The sequence below is a fragment of the Bombina bombina genome, chromosome 2, assembly GCF_027579735.1.
Source record: "Bombina bombina isolate aBomBom1 chromosome 2, aBomBom1.pri, whole genome shotgun sequence".
Taxonomy (NCBI): Eukaryota; Metazoa; Chordata; class Amphibia; order Anura; family Bombinatoridae; genus Bombina; species Bombina bombina.
In genome coordinates, this window is record NC_069500.1 from 942923610 (window position 1) to 942937377 (window position 13768).

General features: G+C 43.9%; 1 protein-coding gene across 2 annotated transcripts in view; it reads left to right on the top strand.

Annotated features, from left to right (window-relative positions):
• HERC3 (HECT and RLD domain containing E3 ubiquitin protein ligase 3) overlaps positions 1-13768 on the top strand; it is a 299938-nt gene that overhangs the window by 207210 nt on the left and 78960 nt on the right. For both annotated transcript variants that reach the window (XM_053703420.1, XM_053703421.1), the window contains exon 14: positions 9809-9972. In XM_053703420.1, the coding sequence (XP_053559395.1) occupies positions 9809-9972 (164 nt within the window). The remainder of the gene's footprint in view (positions 1-9808; positions 9973-13768) is intronic.

Sequence of the window (13768 nt, forward strand, 5' to 3'; positions counted from 1 at the left end):
TAGAGGTTTAACCCTTGCAGCCTGGTATCCGTGACATCTCCCCCCCCCCTCCAGTTTGGCAGACCCGGCTAGACCCTTAACGGGTCGGCCTGGGGCTGTTCGACGGTGGCCCTCTACTTCTCGGTTGCTGGGAGAGGTTATACCATCTCTCCTGAGCTTGGGGCATCCTGGGGGGTTCCTGCTGACGTTTATACCCTGGGCGCAGGGATAGTCACATAAGGCAACGTCCCGAACAAGTTTTCTAAGGCCGGCTCCAAAACAATTGCTGTCCCACAAGTATCCTTAAGTTCTATGGCCACACTGCCTCTCTCTGTGACACTCTGTGACCCACCCACAAACAATGCTAGTGCCGGTTTCCCAGCTGTATTCCCACCCCAGAGCAGAGGGGGAGGTTGCTCCTTGGTGGGGCAGGTAAAGCTCGGGTGCCCAAACATGTGGCACCAACTGTATACACTTTTATCCTCCTTGCCCAATGCAACGCCTGTCCCCTGTGACAAAATACTCCGGGACAAGAAAAGGATAGAGACCCTGCCAAGCTACTGAGGGGAGAGTCCGTCTGTCTCTTCTCCCGAGAAGGAGATCTACCGCTGGGGAGGGAGGTCTGCTACCTCCGCTCCATGGGAAACTGTGCTGCCGCTGGGGAGAGAGACCAACTGTCTTCTCTCCCAGAAAGGGATTCGGCCGCTGGGGAGAGATATCAATACCAGTCTCTCCCTGCAAGGGCTTCTCTGTAAGGGGACGGAGGACGACTACCTCCGCTCCCGAAGGACGACTACCTCCGCTCCCGAAGGATGGATCTGCCGCTGGGGAGAGAGACCAACTGTCTCCTGTCCCAGAAAGTGGTTCTGCTTACGGGGAGGGAGGACGACTACCTCCGCTCCCAGGGGATGGCTCTGCCGCTGGGGAGAGAGACCGACTGTCTCCTCTCCCGGCTCCTGGCTCTGCCGCTGGGGAGAGAGACCGACTGTCTCCTCTCCCAGGAAGGGGTTCTGTTTACGGGGAGGGAGGACGACTACCTCCGCTTCCAGGGGATGGCTCTGCCACTGGGGAGAGAGACCGACTGTCTCCTCTCCCAGGAAGGGGTTCTGTTTACGGGGAGGGAGGATGACTACCTCCGCTTCCAGGGGATGGCTCTGCCGCTGGGGAGAGAGACCGACTGTCTCCTCTCCCAGCTCCTGGCTCTGCCGCTCCCTCCCTGTAAACAGAACCCCTTCCTGGGAGAGGAGACAGTCGGTCTCTCTCCCCAGCGGCAGAGCCATAGTCCTCCCTCCCCGTAAACAGAACCCCTTCCTAGGAGAGGACGACTACCTGTGCTCCCAGGGGATGGCTCTGCCGCTGGGGAGAGAGACAAACTGTCTCCTCTCCCGGCTCCTGGCTCTGCCGCTGGGGAGAGAGACCGACTGTCTCCTCTCCCGGGAAGGGGTTTTGCTGCTGGGGAGGGTTATTGACATACATCTCTCCCTGCAAGGGGTTCTCTGTAAGGGGAGGGAGGACAACTTCCTCCTCTCCCTGGTTTCCTGGAGCTGTTGCAGATGCTGGACAGAGGCTGGCGGCTCTCTGCCCGGTTGCCAGGGCTTCTGCTAGGGTGGCCCCCCTCGTCCAAGAGCATAAGCTCGGAGCCAGATTGCTGATCAGGATCCAGCAGCTCTGCATATGCCACTTCCAGTTCCCATTCCTGGACAATCATAAAATTCAGATCAGCTTCAAGCCAAGGCACTCCCGAAAGATCCGACAGTCTCTCTCAGTATCTGCGAATTTCAGCCAGTCTTTCGTCAGTCTTATCCCCAAAGTCAGGGTCCTTTTAGCATCTTTTCAAATAGTAATCCAGGGCCGCCAAAGCCCTCTGTTGGGTAGACCTCCTCCAGCCATGACCACACGTGCATAGCATGCCACTGGAGGGCTCGGTAGCCATCCTCCAGCACCATCTCTGTCTGGACCAGTCCGTGTAAGGCAATCAGCTGTTCCTCCCTGGGCTGCTCTCCCAGGAAAGGCATTCGTAAATATAGCTGGAGCCAGTACCTTTCTGTATCAGTGGGGAGGACCTTTCCAAAACAGTCCCGCTCCTGTTGGGGAGTCTTCCTCCAGAGTCGCTGACGGAAAAAGTTCCTCTCTTCCCTCTCGTTCTGTGCAGAACCAGGACCGTACAGTGGGGCCAGCGCCTCTGTCATTCTCCATCGGAACTCGGCCTCCATGGTTACCGGTTACTGTGGCACTTGTCCTCTGTCAGCAGGAACCGTGTGGAAGAAGCAGATCCCACCGCTGCCAGCCAATGTGACGGATACCCCGGATACCCTGACTGGGTAGCTCCGCCCAACGGGTCCTGCTTCCTCCCTGCCTACTGCAGCTATGTAGCTGGCAAGTGACCACAGCCTGTAGCCACCCCTGATGCCCAACAGCATCAGTACCCAGGGTCCCACCCTGTGATAGACTCCAGCTACCCAGGCTGGGTAGCTCTGCCTGCAAATCCTTTCTCTGCCTTGAACAGGCTGCTATCTAGCCCAGGAAAAGTGATTTTAGCTGGAGCTCACCTAAATGACTAGACAGACTAGCATATTCAGGTGAAACAAGAACTGCTTTATTGCATAGAAAACACAGCTTTTATATATTTCCAACACATGGGGGTAGTTACTACACAAATAGAAACAAATATTATACAATAAGACAAACATCAGACATACATATGTACACAAATGCACACCAACGTACACAGATATACACACACATAACAAATACACTCATACATACACACTATGTGGCAAAGTCTGAAGAAGAGGTTAATAGTTATTCTGAAATAGGAATCCCCAACCCCCAGCAACACATTTCCCATGTGATTTTTTTTTTTTCCTGATAACCTATTGTCATTATCCAAATGACAAGCAGGTTAGAAATAGATAGCAGGAAGGGAGATGCCACACAGCCTTGAGAAGGAATGGAGTGGAGGAAATGAGAGCAGAAAGGGGGAGGCTACCAACAGAGTCATACACAGCTACTTTGAAGCATAGATTCATGTAACGGAGTGTGAACAGCTTCAAACATCTAAGGCCCTACTGACAACAAATAATGAATGAGTTTGTTACCCATGCTGTCTCCAGGGTCCTGCTCTAGCTCCACCAACATACTTCATACAGCAGAACGCACACAGTGTAAAATGATTCTATGCACTGCTGACTGCTGTGCTGGGGGTGATCCGGGGACCTATGTCTTAAATTGAATAATAAATTAAGGATTTTTGGAGGCAAGTGTCAGGGTTTTTTATGAATGAAGGCTATAGTAACTGACGTTACTGCCGGTTCCCTCCTTGCTGTGCCTCATTTATCTTTCCCTCAGTGTTGTCTGCTAACATCGCAGGCCAATCGGTTTAGCTAGAGAAGGAGCCGGTCTCATGGCTCTGTAGTCAAACTTAGCGTAGCGTTTTATTCCAGTACAGTAAAATATAAGTCGTAGAAGAACAGGACACAGCAAAACACTGTACTTTTTAACTAGAACCATGTTTTGCTTTGTCCTGTTCTACGGCTTATATTTTACTGAGAAAAAAAGAAGATATAAAGTGTACTAGACACACCAATCCTCCAGGGGGCGCTCTTAACAGATGTATAATATCATATGGAACAGCAACAAATCAAAAATACTTAAAAACAATAATAAACATGCAAATTATAGTCCATACAAACAAAGTCCAGAAGGAGGAGAATACTCCAAAAAAAGAAATGGTCAGCTCTCTGTCATAGGAGGGTCAGGATCCTGGTAATTCGGATGGTCTAGGAGAGAAGAACACAGAGGCGCCCAATGGCCTAATACCATACACACAAAATGGATACAAGTAAGCAAAATGGATTCACACAAACGGACAGCACCTGAAGGTGCAAACAAGCAGACTGGAACCTCACTGTTGCCCAGCTAACTGGATTTGAACAGGCAGATATTCAAAGGGGAGTCCCCACTTGTAGATTCCAGGAGTTCCTATATACAGGGAGACAGAGCCAACATAGCCCAGCACAGTTTGATACAAGGATGTGTGTATTTATGGAAGTAAGCACACTTGCATGTTCCAAAGCACCTCCAGGTGCAATTAAAACAGGCTGGAGCTTCTCAGCCGCCCAGCTGACTGTTTCCAAGGGTTCAGCAGGTCACAAAAAAACTCCCAAAGAGTTCAGGGATGAAAAATATGATTAACACGGTGGGGTGTTAATCATATTTGTTTATGTGATGTATGCTGCTTATATGTGTGAGATGTTTTGGACTCATAGGCTGATATGGAACATACAGGTTGCTCTTTACTTTGAGAGCTGTGCAGTTTTATTAAGCTTGGCGTGCTTTTCCTTTAGCAGGGGCGGTCCTGCATTGCGCTCCTTGTGACCGGGAGTGGTCACAGTTTCCATTCCCTATTCCTGACCAAGTGACTACGGAGAGAAGTGAGTTTTCTCTATCTGTCTGGGTCATAGGAGGTGGTGAATGCCCAAGCCATTGGGGGTATAGGTGCCGATTGTTTTTCTTTGATTTAAGTTAGGTTACCTAGTTATGGAGGATTCTGATTCTGTAGAGGGTGATCCCTCTACGACAGAATTTGATACCTGTTTATATTGGGAGGAGGCCCGGGTAGTTCAGCCCTCTCAATTATGTTCCATATGCCACAACAGGGTGTTTTCATCAGCCAATGTTGAGATGTTAGAAGCCACTGAGCCTTCTGCCTCTGAGGACTCCTCATCCCGTGAGGCGTGTCCCCTACATTCATCGGATCCTACACATGCAGTTTCCCCTTGCACCGCTAATTCTCCACCTGGAGGGGGCCTTTTTCCATCAGATGTTACTGCGCAGTTCCGTATGGCGATGCCGGCGGCTTTTGCCGCTTTGCCTCGTACTGCTACGCGCAAACGAAGGGTTAATCCATGCACTCCTGCCCAGGGAGCATCATGTAAATTGACGGTTATATCCGATCAGTCATCTGGGGATGCGGTTCTCTCCGAGACTTCAGAGTACGGACCTTCTGGGTCGGAGCCTGCTACTTCTATTCCTCCGGCAGAGGAGGATTTCGCTTTTAGATTTAGAGTAGCTCGTCTGCGCTTGCTTCTAAGAGAAGTTTTGGCGATATTAAAGATTCCTAGTACTGATCTGCCAGTCGAATCTCAGAGCCCTAAATCAGATGACTAATTTTATTAAAGGGACATAACCCCATTTTTTTTCTTTCATGATTTAGATAGAACATCAAATTTTAAACAGCTTTTTAATTTACTTCTATTATCATATCTTTCGTTTTCTTGTTATACTTATTTGAAAAGCAGAAATATAAGCTCAAGAGTGTGCACGTGTCTGCAGCACTATATAGCAGCAGTTTTGCAACAATGTTGTACATTAGCAGGAGCACTAGATGGCAGCACTATTTCCTGTCATGTAGGGCTTCAGGCATGTGCACGCTACCTACCTAGGTATCTCTTCAACAAAGAATAACATGAAAATGAAATAAATTTGATAATAGAAGTAAATTGGAAACTTTTTAAAAATTGTATTCTCTATCTGAATCATGAAAGACATTTTTGGGGTTTAATGTCCCTTTAAGGCGGGTGGGGAAGAATGGAGATCCTCTTCCTTTTCGTCTAATTCCTTTTTAGATTCCGAGTTCCGGGCTCCTTAGGGGGGTTGTGTCGTTGCCCATCCCTACTTGGCTAACACTTTTTGTGCGCTTGCCTATCGTTTTACTATTCTGTTTAAGGATAGTTTATTCTTGGAGCTCTTGGTTATAAGAGGAAACCCTTTTATGAAAGGGGTTTCATCATAAGGGATATTTATGTACTGACAACTTAGAGACTTCCTATTGAAGCATCTCTGTGTCGATTCGATGTGAGGGTTCCCTCAATATTTTCGAGAGAATTAGGGCCTTGGAGCTTATAATTCTTTTATCTGTGACTTTCGCAAATTACTAGCCACAAAGCTAGGGCTTCAAGTTTTTTCTGTTCAGGCCTTGAATCGCTCTGACAGATATGTCTTTTGTATCTAATCTTTCCTTCTGCTTGAGGGAAAGATTTACTTTGGTTCCGCTATTCTGCGGTTTTACCGTTTGAAGAAAAAGCGAATCTGAGAGACAACTTTCTTTCTTTTATTCTTTTAGTGCGGTTAAAGCCCAGCTTTAGAAACCTCCGCTAAGCCTGAGCAATCCAAGTGTTTTTGGAGTCCAAGCAGAGCAGAGGCCCGCCGAACCTAGGCTGGCAGGAGGGGCCAGTCCCGGGTCCTATCTTGGATTGCATTGGGGACAGACTATCGCTCTTTTCAGACATTTAATTCAGGGACGAACAGGGTCCATGGGTCCTAGAGGTTATAGCTAGGTTTCAAATTTCCGCCTCCCAGTGTAGTTTTCCTTCTCTTGATCTAGTCTTCCAGACAGAGAGAGGGAAGCCATTTCAGGTGGGTGCGGGTTTTGTTCTCCTTTGGAGTCATTGTCCCAGTGCCTATCGCAGAGGAGGTTTGAGATATTATTCAAACCGTTTATTTCGTGGTCCCATAGAGGGAGGGAACTCCCGTCCTATTTGGGTCCTAAAATACTTAAGCATGCTTATCATGTCTCCTCTTTCCAGAGGGAGTCTATAAGGTCTACTCTACCCTTGGTACAGGACCACTGTGAGGAAGGATATCATAACTTTTCATTCCTCCTCAGGGAACATTTCCGGTTCCTAATGTTGATGTTTCTGGATCAACTCTTCCAGTACATTGTTCCTCTGTTTGGTCTCGCTACTGCTTCTAGGGCCTTTTAGGAACTTAGGGATACTTTGGCAGTTGCCAGAATCCAGATCTAGCGGTAGCCTCCCTTGTCTAGACGATTCTGGTTCATTCGCAATTGTCTTGTCTGATAGAAGACCACTAGGGATTTCTCCTATCTTCCTCGATCCTCTAGAATATCTAGACCAGAGTTCTCTGGGGTAAGGCACCAGGGTGGGTTCCTGGTTGCTAGTTTAGTCTTCATAGACATGAAGAGTTTTCTACGGACTTGTGAAGTTATAGGTTAGCTTCATCAGGTCGTGCCCTACAGACCTCCTTCAGGCCATCGCTGGCTCTGTGTTTTGGTGGTAATAATTTGTCATGAGGTCCATCTTGGGCTTCATTCCTTTTGACAGACCTACTCTCAGCCGAGGCTCGGTGTATGCTGAGGCAGTGGAGCGACGTTTTTGTTTTTTTTCTAATCTGTCTTAACAGATTTACCTGGACTACTGGTTGAGAGAATCACTCTCTAGTGTCTTTGTCCAGATCTCCTTGTCCTGAGGGACATCTTTCTTACTCATCAGGGGTGATTTCGACTTAGTTCGCAAGCCCGTCAGGATGGTGAGGGTTTTCCTCCTGATTACCTTTATGGATTTTCAGGCAATCTTTTTGCTCTGAGAGTTTAGACTACTGGGTTAGTCCCAGTTTCTAGATTCTAGTCAGTCTTCTCTCGTGGCTTAGATCTCCATCTGAGGGGGAACGGGAGACTCCCTAGCAATTAGGGTAGTATCTCGGTTTTGGTGGTGGGTGGACACCCGCTACTGCTCGCTATTAGCGATCCTCTCTCCGGGTGTGGTCATCTGGGATGGATGTTCTTTACAGACATTCTCTTTATCATGGGGATATGGTCTTCTTCCGAGGGATTTTCCCAGATATTTGGATCTGGAAGGGGATGCCGGATGAAAGTCTCATGACGTCCCGTCTCAATACCAAGTTACCCTCAGGTCGTGGTTCGAAAATCCTCAGGCGGAGCTAATGGATGCATTAGCGGTGCCTTGGAGGTTCAACAAGATTTTTCCTTTTTCTGCTATTTTACTCCTCCTTGAATGCTCAAACATACAGGAGGAATCCGGGTGTGTAATCTTATGTTGTTATGAAGTCCGGATAATTATAACATGCAATGTCCTGTGACAGACTAAGAATGCTGATGGATACTAGTAATGTTAGAAGTCCGTGTTATACAATCACACAGGAATCCCCAACTTCCATATGGGCAACCCCCACTTCTGATATGCAGACAGTTAATTGTAAGCGAGGTAAGCCATGGCCGCTAATCCAACCTCACACACTTGTAAGATAATGTATGTTCACTCACGGTAATACCGTGAGTGGAGATACATTATCTTACAAGTGCCCATATGGAAGTTGGGGATTCCTGTATGATTGTATAACACGGACTTCTAACATTACTAGTATCCATCAGCATTCTGAGTCTGTCACAGGACATTGCATGTTATAATTATCCGGACTTCATAACAACATAAGATTACACACCCGGATTCAACTGTAATAACTTGGTGGCATTAACTTTTCAACCATACTGGATACAAATTACTAAAAAACTTTTTTCTTTTTTACTAGTATCATTTTTCAATATCCTTATGCAGTGATACTATTACACAAAATTTTCTTCACAGGTTATGTGACAGGTGCTGCTGTCCTTCACTCCCTGGGGACTCCCTGGGGGTCTATTTACGTTATTATTTATTTGTTTATTTTTACTCTTATTTTTTCTTATGTATGAATGTTGAGGGCGAATGTGTGGATTGGTGGATGGGGTATTGTGTGGATCAGTGTGAGTGCATCTTTGGTTTCCTCCTTGTATTTCGCAATGTCAGATTGTGTATGACATGATGTGTAAGCATTAAAATACTTTGTTATATTCAATACTAAGACTCATTGGCTGGGATTATTTTATATTTTATATATATATATATATATATATATATATATATATATATATATATATATATATATATATATATATATAGTCTCTTTAGGTTCAGCACTCTCAATTCAGTCCGGGGTGCTCAACAAAACACAAATATTCCAAAATAAAGAAGGCACTCTCCGTTTTTCTTCACAAATTTTTACTGTGTATTCAAGTGACGTTTCGGGGTTTCACCCCCCGTCCTCAGACTTACAGACAATGTGATCAAAAACACCTTACTATATACCCATCCCATCAACCATTTACATAATTAATTAGTCAATTCAAAATCCTTAATGCTTATCAATCTATCATACTATACCACCTCGTGCATGTCCGGCTTACAGTGGTGTGTACCTGGCGCCTTGTGTACGTCATCTGAAAGTGACGCCGCACGTAGTTAGGTATCACCTTTGGAAGCCGCCAACCACCTACCGCCGCAAACCCTAGCGTAACATCGTCATTCAGACGCTGCTTGTTGCTAGGATACGTATATACAGTGATAGTGTGCTAACTCAGTGTATCTAAAAAACAGAAAAGGGAAAAAATAATTCAATTGAAAACAATTAAAGACAATTAAAAACAACATACAGCATGTAGTGTAAACACCTTATCGCCACTCTATTATTTTTGTCTATGCGACTATTGCTATCATGCATCACTATTTCTTAATATAAAGATTCAGGATATCTCATTTTTGTATTGATATCTAGAGGGCACAGATAGGCATAGAAATTAAGAATACTTAATAGGAGATTCTTTTCTTAACCCAACACTATTGATTCTAAACTAGCTTAATTTAAACAAATATTCAGCCTTAGCCGTCTTTATTTTGGAATATATATATATATATATATATGTATGTGTACAGTGTGTGTATGTATGTGTGTATATGTATGTATATATATATATATATATATGTTTTCAGCAAAGGATATTAAGCAAATTAGATAATAGAAATACATTAGAAAGTTTTTTGTTTTTTTAAATTGCATGCTCTTTCTAAATCATGAAAGAAAAAAATTGGCTTTCATGTCCCTTTAAATATAAAACTTATTTTTAAACTGCATGTTACTCAGTCATGGTTTGCTGGTATATATGATGTTAAATTGTGTTGTTTTTTGTTTTCAGATAACTGGTGGTGCCAGGTTTCTCCAAACTACTTCTTCAGATTAATTGATCTATATAAAGGGGCTGTAGTCTATCTCCTGAGTGGTAGGAAGACCTTATTGATCCCTGTGCTGTTTACAAGCTACATCTCTGCTGCTCTAAGACTTCTAGAAAAAATGCACAAGGTACATTTATAGCTTAAAAAAAAAAAAAAAAAAAAAAAACTTTATTCACAGATGGTAGTAAATAATAAAGTTTTTTTCCCCTAGAACACATCTTCAAAAAGTGCTCTTTCATATACATGTTCAATGTCCCTAAGGGCTAGATTTTGCCTCAGCTCGCCTGTGGCAGGGCGAAATTACCCACAGGTATTCGCCATTGCACACGAGCGTAATTTTGCGCTTGCGTGCAATCCCGCCCCCTGCCCGCGCACAGCCAATCACGCGCGGGCAGTAGCTGTCAATCTCCTCGGTCGGACTCGACCAAGGAGAATAAATTTCGCCACAATAGAGGTCTGGTGACCGCTGCTTGATAAATCACGGCGTGCAAGTTCTTGAGAGAACTTGCAGCCGTAGAGGCTTGATAAATCGAGCCTGAAGACTTTATTAAAGTCCTTTTCTATTTGTATCCTTTTACACACACTGGTTTAAAATGACTTGCTACACTTAGTAGCTTTAGGTGGGTTGTAAAAACTGGGCTACCATAACTAAAGATCTTGTTAGTATTATATAAATTTTAATAGTTATAAAAAAATGTTTTTTCCCAGCCATACAATATTGTTAATGTACCACAGTGATTCATACTTTCACATGCCAACGATTCTGAGAGATTTACTAAAAAAGTATATCAAATTAAAGTACCACTCAATGCAGTAGAATTGCATAATTAACAAGTGCATAATAAAAAGACAATGATTTAACCCCTAATCTGAATTTCAAATAAACAGTAGATTTTTTTTTTCTGACAAATTCATTTTTTCTTCTATTTACCACCCCCTGTATCATGTGAAAGACATCAGCCAATCACAGACTAGTATACATATACCCTGTGAACCTGTGCACATGCTCAGTAGGATCTTGTTTCCCAGAAAGTGTGCATATAAAAAGACTGTGCAAAATTTGATAATGGAAGTAAATTGGAAAGTGTCTTAAAACTGCATGCTCTTTCTGAATAGTTTATTTTGACTTGAGTGTCCCTTTAAGTAACTAGACAGATTCTGACAATTTGTGCAACCAAAGAAAGTGCATGTTTAAAAGTATATGTAGAGTATCCAAAAGCAGGAGACGGTCCCACTGTATTCCCAAGAACCCTGTTACCAGAGAACCTAGCCTAATTTTAGTCTATCACAGAGGATTCTTTAGTCATTTTAAAGCTCTCCTCAGTTTTGTTCTTGGCCTCCCAGGAGTAGGTTGAGAATAGACTTGTTCCAGCTACTTGCTTATGGACTTATATATGGGAGCTCAGATCAATATGATACCCTTTATCTCTGGGACATATTATTCAAAAAGAAAACAGAAGAGATTACCAGCACGCTGAGTGATACAGGGACATAGGAATAATGTGCACATGATTTCCCAAGGGATTTCAGCAATTACTACCCTCAGGCGTCACAGGGACATACATAGCCCGTCCCCCTGAGGGATAATAGTATTTCCTCTAAAATCCTCTGCTGTACTTGTTAACGCACTGTATGGGCTCTCTACTGGATACTGCTTCAGTTTGATGAATGGTAAGCTGGTGGAGGAGAGATACTTCAGGTAAGCCACTTAACACAGCCCACAGGCTATTAGAAGGTAATCTCACACAGGTACAGCATAGCCCAAGTACTTAGCCTACTTTCCTACTGACACATTTGTTTTCCTGATTTCAAGTATATGACTGCCCTACGTCAATTAGGAGGACATACACAGAACACTGACACCCTTTTGGCACCCTTTGGCAGGCCTAGGACCCTTTGGTTTTTTATGTTTATTTTTTAAGCTTTTGCAAAACTAGGGGTATGGCCCTTGAAGAAAACCGTTGATTGCTCTGTGCAGTCAGCGGTTCCCTTAAGTAACATGCGGTTTGACTCTGAAGCATACAGGGAACGTTTAGAAGTATGTTTTTACTGTTTTTTGGTAAACTTTAATAAAAATGTTTGCCTCTCTGAGGCACTGGCAGTGTGTTGCAGGTAGCGGCCCTTAGCTTGACAATCTTTTTCTCTCTCACTAGGGTAGCTGCAGCTAAGGAGGAAATGAACTTCAAGCCTCTGCCTGTTTTTTTTTTTTCTTCAAAATTGTGCCAGGAACTGTGTCCTGTCACTGGAGGGGAGTGAGTAGCCACACAGTAGCTGACAGGGGGTCACTTGGGGCATTTTGTCAGTCTATCACTTTCTAGGGCCTAGGTATTTCCTAACCCTATATATAAATTGCAAGTATCGGAAGTGTTAATTAGCTTCATACTCTGCTGTACTTGAAAGTTTTTGCATACAATGGAACCCAGTGAATTTGACCCGACTGAAACTGTCAATTTAGAAGAGACTGCTACTGATGGCTCCCCCTGTACATTTTTGTGTATGAACTGGCACACTGGAACAGTTTTGCAAAACAATCAACTTTGTAATAGTTGTGTGGCTCAATGTTTGCATGCACATCAGGCTCATCCTTCTACTTCCTCTAAGGAATCATGTCCTGTCCCTGTGTATGCTACTCAGGGAGTTACTACTGACTTTACCCCTGAGTTTAAGAATAATTTACACAGGGCTTTGGCAGAATATTTAGTTGCTATCGCAAAGCCAAGTAAGCGTAAACACTAATCTGTGGATTTACCTCAATCTTATGTTTGGAACAAGCTCCTTGCCCTCATCCCCAAATTCCTGTCCTGCTTCAGAGCTCTGAGTACTTAAAATAGTCCAGTTCAGATGGAGTAGTGTCATCTGGTAAACAGGACCCTGCTCCTTACCCTGAATTTGACAATGTTTCAGATTTAAATTGGAGCATATTCGCACCTTGTTGCATGAAGTATTGATAACTCTGGCTATTTCTGAGGAAAATGTTGCTTAAAACAAGCCTGTAAATAAGTTAAATGTTGTTTTCAAAGCTTCTCCAAAGATTTCAGAGGTATTTCAGGTTCCAGATTTGGTTTCTGACTATATAGCCAATGAATGGAAAAAAACCTGGTATTCCATTTGCTCTTTCTTATAGGTTTAAGAGTCTGTACCCAATTCCAGAACGTGGAATTATGGGAAACCATACCCAAGGTTGATGGGAGCTATTTCCACTCTTGCCAAACACTTTACTATCCCCATGGAGGATAGCACATCATTTAAGGACCCAATAGACCATAAAAGGGAGTCTTTCCTGAGAAAGCCTTTCTTCAGACAGTTCTTCTGCTTAAACCAAGAGTGTCCATCCCCTGTGTGGCCATGATAGGGGCTCTCTGGTGCGATTCCTTATTCAGAATGGCTTCTGAAAAATCCTCTATTGAGGATCTTCAGAATGGTATTAAAGCCCTTAAAATGTCTAACGCCTTTATATTTGACACAGTAATGGACATCATCAAGATTGATGTAAAAAATATGTCTATGGCAGTTATTGCAAGAAGGGTCTTATGATTAAAATCATGGTCAGCAGACATGGTATAAAAATATAGATTAATGTAATTTTCCTTCCAATGGAAGATTCTATTTGGTACTGATTTGGACTGTTACTGGTGGAAAATGAGCTTTCTCCCTCAGGACCAGAAATCTAAGATAAAGAACAGACCTAGTAATCAGTTTAATCCTTTTGGTTCTTCCTTGGCAAATAACAAACAGTCCAAGGAGTCCAACACCAGTACCAAATCTACATGAAGGTGCAGCTCCCAGACCAGAATCTTTATTGGTAGGGGGCAGACAGAGTCTTTTCCAGAAGGCCTGGTTTTAGTTAGTCAAGGACCCCTGGGTTTAAAACATCTCATTCCAGGGTAATATAATATGTTTTTGCTTCAGGCCTCCTCAAGGAC